The sequence below is a fragment of the Lagopus leucura genome, unplaced genomic scaffold (assembly GCF_019238085.1).
Source record: "Lagopus leucura isolate 7727_CA_CO unplaced genomic scaffold, USGS_WTPT01 Super-Scaffold_100159, whole genome shotgun sequence".
Taxonomy (NCBI): Eukaryota; Metazoa; Chordata; class Aves; order Galliformes; family Phasianidae; genus Lagopus; species Lagopus leucura.
Window position 1 is genome coordinate 3,828,300 of NW_024962335.1, and position 18,483 is coordinate 3,846,782.

At 38.5% G+C, this 18,483-nt stretch overlaps 2 protein-coding genes across 2 annotated transcripts in view; one reads left to right on the forward strand and one right to left on the reverse strand.

Moving 5' to 3' along the window:
* Positions 1 to 492: 492 nt before the first annotated feature.
* TSPAN19 (tetraspanin 19) lies at positions 493 to 13,310 on the reverse strand. The gene is made up of 9 exons (XM_042889901.1): positions 13,287 to 13,310; positions 8,652 to 8,754; positions 8,495 to 8,566; positions 7,411 to 7,541; positions 5,977 to 6,051; positions 4,075 to 4,185; positions 2,523 to 2,666; positions 1,184 to 1,200; positions 493 to 610 (listed from the first exon to the last, which is right to left on the reverse strand). The coding sequence occupies exons 1-9, from the start codon at positions 13,308 to 13,310 to the stop codon at positions 493 to 495; spliced, it is 795 nt and encodes a 264-aa protein (XP_042745835.1).
* A 2,502-nt stretch (positions 13,311 to 15,812) lies between these two features.
* LRRIQ1 (leucine rich repeats and IQ motif containing 1) overlaps positions 15,813 to 18,483 on the forward strand; it is a 98,083-nt gene continuing 95,412 nt past the window's right edge. Inside the window, 2 exon segments of the mRNA XM_042890303.1 lie at positions 15,813 to 15,944; positions 16,767 to 16,878. Coding sequence (XP_042746237.1) covers positions 15,816 to 15,944; positions 16,767 to 16,878 — 241 coding nt within the window. The 5' untranslated portion in view covers positions 15,813 to 15,815.

An 18,483-nucleotide genomic window follows, 5' to 3' on the forward strand; every position in this document is an offset into this window, starting at 1 on the left:
TGCACTAATGAAGGAACATCCCAAGTTAACTGAATTTGAGCACTTGTGTATCTGCAGAAGCCACTTCATGCTTGCCAAAGTATTCTTTATTTCTGAAAATGTATTTCTTGGAAGGAAGGCTGCATCCCCTTGCCAACTTGACTCAATATCTTGGGAAGAACACACAGAGTTTTACCAATCAAGAGTTTACAAGAAAAGATTAGGGGGCACACTAACACAGCTGAAGTTTTATTAACCATATAGTAAAAGGTATACTGCTTAACACTTCAAAAACACAGAGTTTTGTAGCATATTGCTATATCTGTAACTATGACCAAATCAAATCAAACTATCAAATCAACTATGATCAAATCAAATAATCAAATACATTATAGCCCAAATGTTAATATCCTGGTGATTACAATACATACAGTGCAATGTGAACTTTTGTTTATTGTCACAGGAAGGAAACAGATCTTCTTGCACAACAGCAATGCCCAAATGAATTCATCATTAATTTGGCCAAATACTATTCCTTCTGATGTTCATAAATAGCTTCATGGATAACGTGATCACAACTACCTGAGGAAGGAGAAAAGACAGGCAAAAAACAACACAGAAAACATTGATACTTGCTCATGACTGAGTCAATCTGCCTGCTGATATATCTTTCTGCACTGTCATTCATATAAGGGAGAATGACTGAGAAATATTTCTGAAGACACAAGCTGTTCAAGCTTAGACTTGCTATGTGACCTTGAATAAGTCATTTAGGTTTATATTGCAGAAGAATCTTGAAATCTATTTCAAGTGACAATAACTTAGTTAAGAGTTTCAATGCCCTATGAATCTTGGTAGCGTCCTTTAGAATAGGCATAACAGTTCTTTCCTACCTGACAAGAAAGTGCTGTAAGCTATACTACATTGAAGATCACGACATACTCATATCCTGTGCTAATGAGTTATGTAGTCCATAGAGTGTTTTTACTATCTACTTTTGAAGGATGGTATTACATGCAGAAAAGACAAATTAGGTATAATTTTAATTCTTTTGATAAAAATAAACTAATCCCATTTTCAGCTTCGTGATTTAGATACTACCAAAACTTCCTTCCACCTGCTTAATAGTATTGAGTTTCAAGGTGGAGAGGGTTTATATGATTTTGTGGTTTCTTTTAGCACTTTTATAGATTAGGTTCTGTACAAATTCAGAGTAGAACCCTAGAAGAAGTACAGATGAATGTATTTCAAGAAAAATCATTTTGACTATTCAATTCACATTGCATATTTATAGCATGCTGTTAGAATATATGGAATACAACTTTCTGCATTCCAAGATGGGATATTTACTTACCAGAAATCAAATACTGATGTGTACTGCACATCTAATGATCTACACCAAGCAGATTGTAAATCTGATATTTTTGTATGGAAGCGTACCAGAGTCTGTAACTTAATCAAAACGATGCTGCCTTTTGTATAACTGAGACATCACTTTACCAGTAAAGGAAAGAATATTTTGAAGTCTTCAGTGATTCTCACATGTTTGCATCCTGATGTATATTTTTCAGATTACAGTCTATGATTGTTATAATGCTGATTTTAATAATATGTTAATTATTATAAAGCTTAAAATAGCTATAAACATAACAAAACATAAATAAATGCTTTCTATACTTTGAAGTGATGATTTGATGACAAGTAACAGATTAAAATTCCAATCGGAAAAAAGGAAGAGAATACCAGATGTCATTTGACAACATCCTTTCTATTTTCAGTCTTGAATTGCCTACTGAATTATTATTATTCGCATTAGGCAGTCCCCTTAACACAAGAATATTCTCAGAAGAAAATATTATGTATCTTTTAGCTTCAGATATATTTTATCAGGTGGCAGGTTGATCCCTTTATATTAAGATATGTAGATGTTAACAAACTGCCCTTGAGCAACATTCCAACATCTTGCTCTTATTCTGTGCTGAAGATACTTTGGAAATGAATAACTTAAACAGGTGAAGTAATTGCTGTCATTCTATAAATATAAGATTATAGATAATATATAAATATATAAACAATATATATTATATACATTATATATAAATTATATATTATAAATCTATATATAAATATATAAATAATATATATAAGATATATAAGATATAATATATAAAAAATAGGAATAGTAATTACAAGCAGTACAATACTTTTCATATACCGACACTTCTCATTATAATTATTGATCTTCAGAGCACAGATTATGGAATGCCAAGATGCTTACTACATCATAAATCATTATTAAATATCCACGTGATATTGATTCTCAGATATTTGCACTCTTGTTTTCAAGTATCTGCCTACATGACTGATATCTAAAGAGTAAAAAAAACAAGGCTTCAGGGTGACAAGTGACAAATTAATGATTATTATTAATATTTTCCTATTTGCAAGGCAAGTCTTGATGAAAAACATGCTTTGAATATTTTTTCCGAAGTCCATTTAGTAGCAAAATTTATATCCTGCAAGGTACTTTTAAAATTTCTTACCACAGTATATGTTGAATTCCTTGGGATATCACAAAACCATTTGTTCAGGTTAGATTTAGTGCACGAACATGGGACCTGAGCATGGTTTTCCTTGTTTTTATTCTTTTCCCACTGTGTGACATTGTATCTTCCACAGCATTTCATCTGAAAGAAAGTGCTATAACTTGTAACTCCAATACTTAAATAGTCTGTCTTGCAGGGGAATTTTACCTCAATCAATGTCAGTGATTTGATTTAGACAATTAAATTAAATAGCTTTCCTCTATATCCATAAAAGAGAAGTTTCTGCAGAGGATAATTCAACCTTGTGTACCTAAGTACACAATTTACAAGGACATGCACTGGATATTTGGACGCTTAAAAAGGATGTGTTCTTTATAGTTTTGGAAGGAATGTTCTTTTAAATTTGAAATGATTCTAGAACAAAAGCAAATAAAAAATATTTTGAATATTAAAATTTAACAATTATCATTAACTGCACTTTATGATGCTAATGACTAATTCACTATAGAAATTGTGTGTAAGCAGTTAGTAAGGATGTGCTCAACTTGAATTTCAAAGGAAAACATGAATGTTTTCCCTAATTAATGTACTAAATGCAGACATATTTTATAAAACATATTAAAAAAATACACAAACATTGCTTTCCTTCAACATAGGAACTTAAAAAATACAGATTTTGAAAAGTTTTTTTTTTTCCTTTGCCCATTCTAGAGTCATATCTGTGAAACTTCTTTTTCTTAACAAAAGATCTTTAGAACATCTCCCTGTTTCAACCTGTGATTTCATGGAATTGATCTTGACATTTAGGAAATTCCAGAAATTTTTCATTCTGAATTATGGTGAAATTTCAAAAATGTCTATGCTTTCACTGTTGATTTTGTTTGTTTGTTGTGGAATTGTCATATTTTGTCTTAGAGGTTGCTAAACAAAAATATCTAATGTTAGCGTTTTGAAGAGTTAGCACAGAATATGGTATTCATGGCTTGGCCAGAAACTTTGGTAGCAATTTCCAAAACAACTGATCTTACATACATTCTTTAAAGGACTTCTCCAAAAAGGAAATTACATATTTGCAGACAACAAAAATGATTAACAATTAAATTAATTTGAGACTTTAAGCATTATTTCTGAGAAAGGCTTGCTGCAATATTTATTCAAATGCCTCCAAGTCAGTAGGAGCTCTGACTTGACCTGATACTCTTGCTACTTGCCAATTGTACATGTTAGCATTCAGACATATGCAGACCAAGTGTCTTCTGATATCACACACTGCTGAATACATTAGAAAATATGTATGAATACATACATATTTTCTTCAGCTGCAATAAACTTCTGTAACAGGAACAGCATCCATTCCTAAATGCATAGACAAGCGTGCCAAACAGCTAATCTCAACCATGCCCATGTAAGTTAAGGAATCTGTGCGCGCGCGTGCACACACACACACACACACACTTACCCCAATAGATATTAGTAGCAGATCCTAAAAAGGTAATCATTTATTAAAGGAGTTATTTTGTACTTAAGTTCTGATTTGGGTTTCCCTTACATTCTGCTGCATAGCATTCAGAATATTCCACACAGGTTCCTTCTCAGCCAGACTCTTATTCCCATAGTCAGAAATAACTTCATCAATTCTGTTGTTCCATTGATGGTAGACCTGTCAGTAAATAAATGTTTAGAGCATTTGGTATGTGCTTATATAGATAACAGTGTGAATGGATTGTATAATCCTTGACTTTTTATTGATATTCAGATGTTGACAATGGTCACTTGCAAGCAATCAGTTTGCTAAATACAAGCTGAACCATATCATAGCTATTGGACTCGTAGTAAAACTGAAAGCAGGAAAAGAGACTAAAGCACAAATGTAGCATAGGCAGGCAGAAGTTGCTTAGCCCAGATATTGTCAGATGAGCCAGATAACATAGTTTAGATGCACCTTAGCTGTCCTGAAGTAGAAAATCCTACCCGTTATTCTTGTTAGTAAGCACAGCACCTTACAATAATAATAATAAACAAACAAAAAACAACAAATGTGATGCAATCATGCATAAACGCCACACTCTTTGGCTAGGATATGTATTGCTTTGGGCTAGAGTTGTTAGCAGCTTGAACCTAGATCAGGGATCTTTACAGAACTTCTTAAAATATACCTTCAACAGCAACTGAAACAGACAAGCTGATCACAGAGTATTACAGGGAATACATGCATATGAGAACTCCTAGCCCCCTGAAAGTTTTGATTAAAAAACAAAGCAAAACAAAACAACAACAAAAAAAAGCTTTCTTCAACTTAATTCAGTTGCCTTTGCTGTTCAAATAACGAAGTTCAAAAGCTTGCACAGTGAATGACAAATTACTACAATTTAATATATTTCAGCAGTACTTTAATTAAGGTTGAGATCAAGTGAAATTACAAGTGAAATTTAACTGCAGTCTTTCAACCATTTTTTCAGAAAAAATAATTAACTCCAGAATGCATCACTGAGTTCAAATCTTGCAATATATAGAACCAGAATATAAAACAGGGAGTACTCTATCATTATAAATTAACTTTTTTTAAAATAAATCTTGATGATACAAATTGACTTTGATGGAGTAAAACTACTTTATTTGTGCTGTGCTGAACAGCAGTAGGCTTTGAAGAACCTTATAATGTTTATGAGGCAAGTGCCATGGGAGCTTTCTCAAACAACAGATTTTGGAATTGCAGAATGGGGAAGAAGCAGGATCTTTAGGCATTTGGTACAGAGTGCCTTCTGCACAGTACTTTGAGGGGTGCTCAAGCTATTGGAATCACTATTTATAGAGAAATAAACATTGGACAGTTATTACATAAAGTTTTAAGACAGTACAATTACTAGTGATAACAACTATGTTTGTATTTATCATAGAATCCTGTTTTTAAAAGCATTATGAATATCCATACAATTGGTCTCTACTCGGATTTAAAAAACAGGCTCAAATAATAAAACTGGTAATTCATGAGTATACATTAAATGCCACGATACAAATGACTTCTACTATCAATGGCACAGTAGACTGCTATTACTACCCACAAGAAAAGACTGTCATCTAATGTTTCCTCCTATATCTTCTGAAGTCCAGGAAAGGGGGACTTTTTAGGTCATCTTTCAAAATAATAAAAAAATATAATAGAAATAAGCTGTCCCTGTGTCACTGTTGATTCTACATGGCTGAACAAAAAGAGAACGTTTTGCTGAAATACAGAAGAAGATAAATTGGAAATTTCTCTTAACAATCATTTAACCATGCTGAAGTCTTTAAATTCAAATGCTCTGTTGTGCCTGGTCAACATATAGAATACTGAAGCCCAAATAAATAGTGATATATCTGCAGTGAGAACTATTAGATTTTTTTTTTAAATTGATGGCAAGAAAGTATTTTGTAATTAATAGCAGTCCCATGTAATAATTTATTTACTTACCACTTCTTTCTTCAAAAATATCAGTGCTGACATGGCAATCTGGGTGAAAAACACCAGGACTTGAAAACACACATACTGAAAAAGAATTACAGATTATTAATAAACACAATATTGAATAAGCAAGTGTCTTAGTTTCAGCTGGGATGGAATTGTTTTCTTTACTACTTGATGTGATGCTGTGTTTTGGTTCTAGTAGGAAAAAAAATGTTGATAACACATTTGTATGTATTTATAGCTGATGCTTACAGATGAGCTAAGCAATGTTGTACAGAGGCAATGCTATTCTCAGTGAAAGGCCCAAGGAGCAGCTGGGACGGAACAGAATTAGGACAGCTGACTTGAACTAGCCAAAGGGATATTCTGCACCATATGACATCATGCAGAAGGAGTTTTGAAGGGAGTGAGAGTTCATCTCATTCTCTTATGCTGCTCGGGGGCTAGCAGGGCATTGCTTAGGGAGTGGTGAGCAATTGCTTATGTATCACTTGTTATACACATTTATATAAATAAGTAAATAAACACATATATATTTGTCATAGTTATTATCCTTTCATTCTCTCTACCTTAGTAAATAGCTTTATCTCAACCTACAAACTCTACTTTTTTATTTTTTTATTCTCTATCCCATTCTACTGGGAAGGGGGGAATGAGCAAATAACTGTTTGGTGCTTAGTTTGGTGCCGGGTTAAACCACAGTACCAAGTAATATAATAGATTATTCCAGAAGCCCCTATATATTACCCTTCATGACTATTATTTATATTTTTTGTAATAAGAAATATTCTTTTCCAGGAGGCCCTAAGAAAATGACATCATAGTCACTTTTAACATTAGATCAGACTTCAGGCAATGCACAACTCAACTGGCCTCATTCAGGGCCAGTGTGAAAGCCATAACCTTCAGGGAAGTGTAAAATAAAAGCTGACCACAAGCAGTTGTGCTCCATTGAAGAAAAGTCTTGTTTCATTATTTCCTCTCTCAGTCCTTACCATGAGACCTGGAAGTCTCACACTTAGGTAAGAACTCCTTTGACTAGAAGATGCAGAAAAGAACAAAGATAGTTCATGAATTTTGTTCATTTGCACCGAGAAAAATTTTTGTCCACAGTGCCTAATTTTCATACAACTTCAAGAAAGCCAGAAATGAGACATTTCTTTATCATCATCTAATAAGCTGTCAAGCAAACACTAAGTAAGTACGATAATAGCCAGAAAGAAGTAGAAAGAAGATTCCTGCACTCCTCACATCTCTCTGCTTACTGATACATTTATACAGAAGTCTTCAGTTTTGTTCAGATTTCACTAAAAATAAGACCTAATCTGACAAGATCTTTCTATTAGCCTGCTTTTTAAATACAACATCAAGACAGGAGCACTCTGATTTCACCCACATTTCAAATAGGTTAATAACATCTGGAGTCTGATTTACACTTACTGTAACTAGTAGGCATCTGATTTTCTTAACTTTTCCAAGGAATTCCATGACTGATGTAAAAATAATAAGAGATCCAACTCCAAGTAACATAAAAGAAACACACACCACCAGTTGGTTCTCACCTGAAGAAACTGCATATACGTTGTGTTACTTCTTTTTATTCAAGACTTCCACTTACAAAGCGTAATCAAGGAAAAAAATATATCAAAAAAAATCAAACCAAATGACTAAACCTTTTCAATGCCATTATTCAAAAGATGTAAACAGTAGAATGATAAAAGGACATTCTTACTGCAATTAGTCACGGAAGCCAAAAGATGCGTTTCATAAATTCATATGATGGCAACATATGAGACATGAGCAGAACATACACGGCTAAACAATGTGAACAGTTGTTCTCCAAAAGTTAGTAATGCATGTGCAAATTCTGTGTGAATATGAACAGAGTTCTTCCAGATGCAAATTCAATGCAGTCCTTCCTCTTTGCGACTGGCAACTGTCCCCTTTCCCTTTTGATCATTTTTGCCCAGACATAGAATCTAGCAGGAGGTTGTCATTATTTCCATCTCAAGTGCTTTATCTCAGAAGTTCCTTACTGGATGGGTGAACTGGTACTCCTCAGCAGAGCTGAGAAAAACTATTCCTTAAGAGCATGGCTGTTGTCATGCAACTCAAACAAAGCACAAGTGCCAGCTGGCATTTATTCCGCCAAATACCCAGTTAAATGATCTATAATCTTGCCAAATGCATGCCAAATGTGTTCTGATAAATTATATTTTAAAATATTGATAAATCTGGTTTATATTTCAATAATTCTTCTACAGGCCACACACCAAGTTAAATAAATAAATTGTATAAATTGTAATCATAAATAAATTTTACATGTACTGATATATGCTGTATTTTATCCTCTTTTGAGGATATTTATCCTCTTTTGAAAATCATATTGATGGAAAACATACCCAAAAGAAAAATAACCTATGCATTTCAATTCAACATCGCCACCTTGTGAAAAAGTACCTGCATTTGTTCATTTACCTTACAAACATTTCAATCAAACAAGTGAAAATTTATTTATACTCACATAATACACAAAATAAATTATTCCTGTCAAATAAAAGCCACAAACCAAATGCCAAAGCATAACACCCAGAACCTGGAAAAGAAAACAAGGATTATTGTTTTCACTTAAATTATTTTTAACAATTAATTTTAAGTTGATAAACAGGAAAGAATAAAACTTTTTTTTACCAAGAAAATTCCATTGAAGACAGTAAAGGTTATTTTCCATGTTACTAATTTATATCTTATTTTGGTTCTTCTGTTTTCTGTTTTGAATTGCAGCTGAAAGTATAATAACATATTCAGTCACCATATGGCCGGTGCGAAAGTCGGATGGCACATGGAGGATGACAGTAGATTACAGAGAATTAAATAAGGTCACGCCGCCTATTCATGCGGCCGTACCCAATATTGCCTCCCTAATGGACACATTGAGTAGGGAGATAAAAACCTATCATTGTGTTCTAGATCTAGCAAATGCATTCTTCAGTATCCCAATTGCTGAGAAATCGCAAGATCAGTTTGCGTTTACGTGGGGAGGCAGGCAGTGGACCTTTCAGGTCCTGCCACAGGGGTACGTGCATTCACCAACGTATTGTCACAATCTAGTGGCGCGTGACCTGGCTGACTGGAGAAAACCTGATGATATTAACCTATATCATTATATTGATGATCTCCTGTTGACATCCGACTCACTGGAGGCAGTAGGACAGGCAGCAGTTTCATTAACTGCCTATTTACAACAAAGGGGATGGGCTATAAATCCCCAAAAGGTGCAAGGTCCAGGCCTGTCCGTAAAATTCCTGGGGGTGGTTTGGTCAGGAAAGACCAAAGTGCTACCCAGTGCTGTTATAGATAAGGTTCAGGCATTCCCAGTCCCTACAACATCAAAGCAGCTGCAAGAGTTTCTAGGTATATTGGGTTATTGGCGTTCCTTTATACCTCACCTAGCGCAGCTGCTAAGGCCACTATACAGACTCACAAAAAAGGGGCAGCTATGGGACTGGGGGAAAACCGAACAGGATGCTTTCCAACAAGCAAAACTGGCAGTTAAACAAGCTCAGGCATTGGGTATATTCGATCCTACCCTCCCAGCCGAGTTGGACGTTCATGTTACTCAAGATGGCTTCGGTTGGGGCCTGTGGCAACGCCGGAGTTCTGTTCAGACCCCCATTGGTTTCTGGTCTCAGGTTTGGCATGGAGCAGAAGAAAGATACAGTATGATTGAAAAACAGTTATTGGCTGCCTATTCGGCATTACAGGCAGTAGAGCCAACAACTCAAACAGCTGCAGTTATAGTCAAGACCACTCTGCCAATTCAGGGGTGGGTGAAAGATCTGACCCACCTTCCTAAGACAGGGGTGGCCCAAGCACAAACAGTGGCACGATGGGTCGCCTATCTCAGCCAAAGGAGCAGTCTGTCTTCATCCCCCTTGAAAGAAGAACTCCAGAAGATCCTAGGCCCAGTTACGTATCACAGTGATGCACCAAAAGAAATACTGGTCGCTCCACCAGAGAAGAGTCCCGTTCAGGAGGGAAAATATCCTATCCCTGAAGATGCCTGGTACACAGATGGGTCCAGCAAGGGCAACCCGAGCAAGTGGAGAGCAATAGCATACCATCCTTCCACCGAGACAATCTGGTTCGATGAGGGGGATGGTCAGAGCAGCCAATGGGCAGAACTGCGAGCCGTGTGGATGGTTATAACCAAGGAACCCGGTGATGGTATCCTGAACATCTGCACAGATAGTTGGGCTGTGTACCGGGGGCTCACTCTTTGGATTGCACAGTGGGCCACCCAGGAATGGACTATCCACGCCCGACCGATCTGGGGCAAAGACATGTGGTTAGATATATGGAATACGGTCAAACACAGGACTGTACGTGTCTACTATGTTTCTGGTCATCAGCCCCTACAGTCACCGGGAAACGATGAAGCCGACACATTGGCCCGAGTTCGATGGATTGAGAATTCACCATCTGAGAACATCGCCCGCTGGTTACATCAGAAGCTACGGCATGCTGGACAAAAGACAATGTGGGCAGCTGCTAAAGCATGGGGACTGCCCATACAACTATCTGATATCGTCCAGGCATGCCAGGATTGCGACGCTTGCTCCAAGATGAGACCGAGATCGTTGCCCGAAACAACAGCCCATCTTGCTAGGGGACACAATCCTCTCCAGCGATGGCAGGTCGATTACATCGGGCCCCTTCCTCGTTCCGAAGGGGCAAGATATGCCCTGACCTGTGTCGACACTGCAAGTGGGCTACTGCAGGCCTATCCAGTACCGAAAGCAAACCAGGCATATACCATCAAGGCACTCACTAAACTGATGTCTGCCTATGGGACACCTCAAGTCATCGAGAGCGACCAAGGGACTCATTTTACTGGTGCAACGATACAGCGCTGGGCAGAAGAAAATAACATCGAATGGCGATTCCACCTGCCATATAATCCAACGGGGGCAGGCCTCATCGAACATTATAATGGTATTCTTAAGGCTGCCCTGAAGACAGACTCCCAGTCCTTGCAGGGGTGGACAAAAAGACTGTGTGAAACCCTGCGGGACCTGAATGAAAGACCTCGAGATGGCAGACCCAGTGCCCTGAGAATGTTGCAGACGACATGGGCCACCCCGCTTAGGATCCAAATTACGGGCACTGATCATCAGGTAAGACCCCAGATTGGTAATGAAAATAATCTTCTGCTCCCTGCCCCTGAAAACTTAGAGCCAGGTACCCATAAAATAAAATGGCCCTGGAAGGTGCAGGTAGGACCCAAGTGGTGTGGCCTACTTGCACCTTGGGGGAGACTATTGGAGGTGGGAGGCTCAGTAGTCCCTCCAGTAATAGGTACATCGCCTACTGATATTGTGGTCAACACTCCGATCTTTATTGCTAAAGGGACCCCCATCATGTCCCTATGGCAGATCAGGACACCTCCTTTGGTGTCTGATATCGTTATGCAGCCGCAGATATCCAGCCAAAAGGTGTGGTACAGGCGGCCAGGACGTGCCCCAGTACAAGCGGAAGTGTTGACCCAAGACAGAAATACGGCCTGTATCTTGCCCTGGAGAGCAGACCTTCCCCTCCTGGTACCTGTAAAACATCTGTATTACTCCCCGTGAGTCTGTGAGCCTTCAGGACCACCGGAAGGAACAAAATGCCATCAAGCGTTCCAGTGTTGCTGTCAGATCACGTACAACACCCGGTGATGGTCTGCATGGGACTGATGGAACATAGAATGGACTTGCACCTCAGGACCTCATGCCTCCAGGCACATCATCGAGCACTGGCCCATAGAAGAGTATGGACATCCACTAATCATCACTTGTCTTGAACTGTACCAACATACGTCGCGATAAAATTGTATAAGCGTCGCGATATACCGGATCTCTGTATTAGGGAAAGCTTACCCTTTTGTTAACCTGATCATTGGTTCACGCCGTGAAGGGGTGGAGTGTATGGGAACTGCTGAGTCACGGCCTGAACCTCTGATTAATCACCTGAGGTGAGCCATGAGTCAGCCAGAGGAGCACAGGTGAAGGCAATGCACCTGTGCTGCCGGAAGGGGTGGAGCCAGGCTCCACCCCTCCTGGACCTATTTAAGAGCTGGCTACCAGAGGGGAAGGATCTCTTCTGGAGATCCTCCTCTTTTGGTATCTTCTAGTGAGCTCAACCCAAGGGTAAGCTCTTCTACTTATTCTCTTTTGTGATCCTTGTTTGCTTTTGCCTTACTCTTTTGATTATATTGCGATTACAACATCTTGGTTATACATCAGTCCATATGAAACAGATATCTATCAATATTTAGGTGATTTATTTCTTTCAGATCAAATTTAGACAGTCACCTGATGTTGAACAAAAGCTGGAAGCAACAGCAGATGCATCAACACGGTGGATGGTTTCAATTGCCTCTAACATTGTATTTTACACATTTATATATATATACACATACAGACTTTAACACTTTTTTCTCTTAACTGCTGAAGACATTTGGAGGCAGCATGTATGTAAGAATACTTAGATTGCAGAGATGGCAAGAATTACATAGTCTCTCATCCCTTTGTCCCTAAACTGCTAGAAACATTTTGTTTACAAATTCTTAACATTGCTAGCTGAAATAAAGGAGAATCATAACAAAAATACAAGCTCCCTCCATCTACACAACTTAAATCAAGTGGGTTCGTTTTTGAAATGGTACATACAGGTTAGTGATTTCAGTGAGATCCAGCACACAGCTCCAACAAAACCATGAGAGCTGTCAAATGGTGTTAACAACTCTCATGTCCTGAAACCAGAGTATGCTTTTCACTTTTGAAGTTAATCTCCCAGTCATTCCCACTTAGTTCTTATCTTTGTGAGCTTTTTTGTTATTGTGGAATGTAATGGGATGTGAGGAGCTTAACTCAGTTCAAAGTAAGCTAAACCAAGAGATGCACTCTGTCAACAATAATATAAGGGCTCTCAGTGGAAGGACAAGCCCAGATGCTAAGCAAATCAACTACCCTTGAATAGATGTGGTGTGCAGTAGGTCCTGAAAACCAACTGTATCACTCTACCAATTAGATTAGTATGTTATAGCACTTGCAAACATAAACAAAAGCTTAATGAAGTAACCTTAGCACTGATGTTTTGAGCATGCTTTAGTGTATTTCAGCAGGTAAGTCTCTTAGCACTGTAAAGGATCTGATCCGAGGCTTTGCTTTTATGTATCAGCATTACTATCATTATTAGATACCCTACGGGTCTATCAAGATTCCTCCATTGAGAGAAACTCCTATGTTTGCCCCCCACTGGTTCCTTTTCACCTGTCTTGTATCTTCTGTAAACATACTCCAGCATTCCGGTCTGCCTGGATTGGTGATATAAGCTGGAGAAAGTCCAAGAGAAAGGTTAAAAGATGGTGGCTTCTACAAGAGCAGCCTATTGCAATTGTCCCTACCTTTCCCTTGTAAGGCAGACAAGCATACAAATGTGTACAGACTCACGCACATAGCCAGCATGTGCATACTCTTCAGAAAGTGTTTTTAAATCCAAAGGGATGTTTTTAAAAGGAACTGTATGTGGTACTCATCTTTTGTCAGAATTACTACAGATTAATTACATCCTCCACCATTTGTAAAATAGAAGAAAATGATAAAGATGAAGCATTTATGATCAAAATCTATCTTGCATTAATAAGAATTTATTTTACACACAAAAATGCACGTTACATACGTATCAAATTTACTGATAAAAAGATTCAGCAAACACCAGTTTTTTATTTCTTATACTCCTGTTATCTGAATTATAAAAATATAATTGCTGAATTGCAGAATGAAGAAAGCTAAATCCTTCTCAAACTAGCTCTGAAATGGACTTGGGTCTATAATGCATTGTGTAAACTTCAAAACTCTTAGCAGATAAATTAGACAAATGCTTTTGCACTTTCCCTGGAGAAGATCCACTGCTTTTAAGAGCAATTGAATTTCATCAGAATTGTCAAAGCTGGAATGTAGTAAACCACTGATTTTATGTATTGTTTTTATTTAAAAGAACAACAACAACAAAAAAAAAAGGCCTTAAATGGTTGCAAATTTCACTTGAACTCTGGCATCAAAAATGGTTTTGTTGTAATCATAGAATCGTTTAGGTTGGAAGAGACCCTTAAAATCATCTAGTCTCAACCCCTCTACTATAGGCAGGGACACCTATAGAACAGGTTACTCTAATAATTATATAGTTGCAATGCTTTGTTTTGAAGCATTTTAACAGTGATTCAATTTCTCTTTAATCACTTATGTGGAAAATATTGTCTTTACAAAACAATATTCATTTTACATTTAACGGCTACAAGAAAATCTTTAGCTGCTCTGAGTATTTCTGTCTTACCTGAGAGAATACAATCTTATAATGATGTTTCTTCCTTATGTGCATCTTAACCACACGTTTACGTTTCTGTTGACCACCCCTTACTTCCTGGTTACAGAAGGCAGGTGGACAGATAGTTCTTTTATCCTGGCAAAGCTGTTTGCTGAATGCAGACACAGTGTCTTGTGATTCCATCACCATGACGACAGTTTATTTCGCATTAAAAAATTTGTACCAAAGCCTGAATTCAGCTCAGTGCTTGAACATTGTAACACAACCATATTGAGACGTTTGATGGCTGCGTGACCCTGCAAAAAGTTAGATTGTGGGTTTCAAATGGACACGTTTTCATACTATTAAGATTTGAGCGTCTTACTGACTAGTAACATCTGCAAGAAAACACAAAGCAGTTGCCCTTGAGTCCAGTATCTCAAGCTTAATCAGCATATGTCTTACAGTCTATTTTAAAGATGCTGGGAGACAAAAACAAAACAAACAAAAAAAAAAGAAGAAAAAAAAAACAAACAAAAAACACCCAACGCCTCCAAAAATAAACAAAACAAACAAAAAAACCACCCCTCTGTGCCTCCTGTGAATGGCAGACCCTCCTCAGTACCCAGAACATTTTCCATGCAAACCCTGCCTGTCTCCACCTGCCAGCTCTCACTGTCAGGCTATAGGCATCCTTGCACTCCTCGTCAGGTCTTCAGGAATCACCTTACGTTAAACCTATACCATCCGCACTCTCCCTGTCTCCCTAATTACTTCTGCCCTACTGAATGACGCGAACTCCTTCCATGCTGGGACAGGCTAATTTCCAGCCCTTGCCATTACCCTTCCAATAGGCACCACCCCCCCCGCCGCGAGGCGCGCCCTCCAGCCCGCCGCCTGAGCGTCCCGTTGCCATGGTGACGCTCTCGACGCGGTGGAGGCTCGCCCTCCGTTCCCGGGGACTACCCGACAGCGGTTAGTGGATGGAGAGTTTCAAGGCGGAGGGGCTGTCCGTTCTTCTCTGCGGCCAGTAGGAGAGGTGAGTAGCTGCTCGGAGCTTGGAGCAACTACCCGGAGGGGGCGGGCTGCAGCCCCCCAGCGCGCAGAGTGCAGCCGCAGGGAGATGCCCTTCCGCGGTGCCCTCTGGAAGGAGTGTTTTTTATCAACGTACCCCATGCCTTGCTCCGAGAGGAAAGACGGGAGGGAACGAGGGTGCTCTCTCCCTGCGAAGGAGCGGCTGTGAGCTGCTTCTCTGTCCCTGGATTGTGTGAGGAGATGGGTAAACATTTTTCTACCTGTTGCTTGCTTCTTCTGTAGTCTGAAGTGTTCAGAGCAAACTTCTGCTGCTCCTTCTGAAATGTAAAGCCAGCTGTTCATTATTTATATATTTAGCTCACACTAAATGAGCACACTCCTTATTTTGGCTGACGTGGGAGTGATAGGTAATATTTTCTTTGTGTAGCTTTGAAAGCAGGTACGACTCTACAGAAAGTAGAATGTCAGAAGATATCGAAAGAATTGAAAAAGAAATAGAAAGTGAATTAAGTAGAATCAGTGTTTCTTCCTTCGAAGCAGATGAACCTGACACAGTGGTACCAGAGGAATCTGTGAGTGACACCGAGTCAGTAAGTGTTCAGATGGCTCATACTGCTTTTACCTGTGATTAAAAGTTGTACGGGATCTATAGGATATTCAAGTAGATGATCTCATATCTATAGGATATTAGTGTAGTTGGTCATACGAGACCATTAATCATATAAATTTGATACAAACGGTGGTTGACCAAGGTCTATGGTGATTGACCATCAATGGTGATTGTTTATGCGCTCACATGTTAAAATGCCAGCACTCTTTACAACAATTTACACATCTAGAAAAGGCAGACCATTTTCCCTAATCTCTGAGATGATGATATTTTGAGTAGGAAATGTCTATATGGGAGAATAAGTTGAAACATCAGATACCTTAAATGTTTATTGCACCAAAATTAAAATTAATTTTGCTTCTGAAGGAGTTGTAACATCCTTATGGAAAAGATTCTGTGCATTGTATGTTTTAGTTTTTTGGTTTTTTTAAATTTTTTAATTTTTGTCTCAACTCTTAATTTCTTTATCTGTGACAGTTACAAAAGGAAATATTAATTAAAACATTTCTGAAGTTTTCAGAAGATAAGCTACTAAAATGTGTAATTTAATAAATGTAAAATTTAATTAAAGCATAAGAATGATAATTATTAATTGTTCAGTGGATGATAAGACAGTGGGAACAGTGAGAATTCCCAGCACAAAAACTGTGAATAATTTTGGTAGCAAGTGCTACTAAATTTCCATTGGTGTTTTATGGATGAATCCTAACTGAATCAGTATTCTTGCATATTAAGTATTTACCTTTAGCTGTACCAGTGAGATGAAAATGAAGAATTTATGTGAACTGTCTTATTTTTCTAGATTTCAGATGATCTGCCAGATTCAGTTCTCTCCTATTTAAATTTCATAAAAAGCAGAAATCAAGATGCTGAGAAGGTTATACTGCAAGACTTAGAAGATGAAGAAACTACAAGTAAGCAGGGATCGCAGTTAGCATATTTATGCAACTCATATTGTCACTAACAATCATCAATAAAACAATGCAAACTTTTAAGTACAGCAAGCAGTAAAACCTATTGCATCAGCTTCTGAAAGCACACTGAGTCTCTGAGAATAAAATTATGCAATGCTGTATTCTCAGATTAAGTTTTGTTTGATTTTTTTTTTTTTCCTAAAAGTTCATCTCATGCTAAAGTATAGAACAACTCAAGTTACAGAATCATTTCTGAAACAGAACCTAGGACAGATTCTTCATGAGAATGTGATATGAGATGAGGTCACTACCAGCTAAAGTTAAGAGTGCAGATACAATTGAGACCCATAGGATGTTTAAAGTCTGCAGAGTTATCCAAACTAGCATTAAATGAAATGACCTTGCCATTGGGAGCAGCCTTTCTGTGCCAGTTGTGTGTCTGAAGCCAGGCTCGTAATTCCGGAATTCTCTGTTCTATTTTAGTTATTCAAAGAATTGTGGTCTTCACATACATTTGATGTAGTTGTTTGGGAACAAAAGTTCAATATTGTCTTTACATTTTGATATATGGGGAAGGTTACTTTACGTTTATCCTATTTATAATAATTTTATAATATTTATGCATTTATCCTATTTATCCTATTTATAATAAGCAGTCTTTTGTTATTGTTGTTACTTTTGTAGTTCTATGTCAGTTTTTGACTTGTTTGTCACAAGTTTTACTAAATGTTTCTATGCTGCACATGTTCAACTATTTTATACTGTGGAACTCTTTCACAAATGCAGTTTGCTCTCATTGGGCTCTTATAGCATCATTGCGTGTTTCTGCACTTTGGCCAAAACAACCCCAGGCAGTGTTACAGACTTGGGGATGAGTGGTTGGATGATTGTGAAGAGGAAAGGGACCTGGGGGTGTTGGTTGATGCTCGGCTGAACATGAGCCGACAGTGTGCCCAAGTGGCCAAGAGGGCCAATGGCATCCTCGCCTGCATTAGAAATAGTGTGGCCAGCAGGAGCAGGGAGGTGATCATCCCCCTGTACTCAGCACTGGTGAGGCCGCACCTCGAGTACTGTGTTCAGTTTTGGGCCCCTCACTACAAGAAAGACATTGAGGCCCTGGAGCGTGTCCAGAGAAGGGCACCGAAACTGGTGAGGGATCTGGAGCACAGGTCTTATGAGGAGCGGCTGAAGGAGCTGGGATTGTTCAGTCTGGAGAAGAGGAGGCTCAGGGGAGACCTCATTGCACTCTACAACTTCCTGAAGGGAGGTTGTGGTGCAAAAGGGTTTGGCCTCTTCTCCCAGGCAAATAGTAGGACCCGAGGAAATGGCAAGAAGTTATACCAGAGGAGGTTTAGGTTGGATATTAGGAGAAACTTTTTCTCTCAGAGGGTGGTCAGGCACTGGAATGGCCTGCCCAGGGGGGTGCTGGAGTCGCCATCCCTGGCAGTGTTCAAGAGGCGCCTGGATGAGGAGTTACGAGAGATGGTTTAGTAGCTTGTGGCACTGACAGGAATGGGAGGGTGGTTGGACTGGATGATCTTGCAGGTCGTTTCCAACCCTGTGATTCTGTGATTCTGTGATTCTGTGATTCTGTGATTCTGTGAT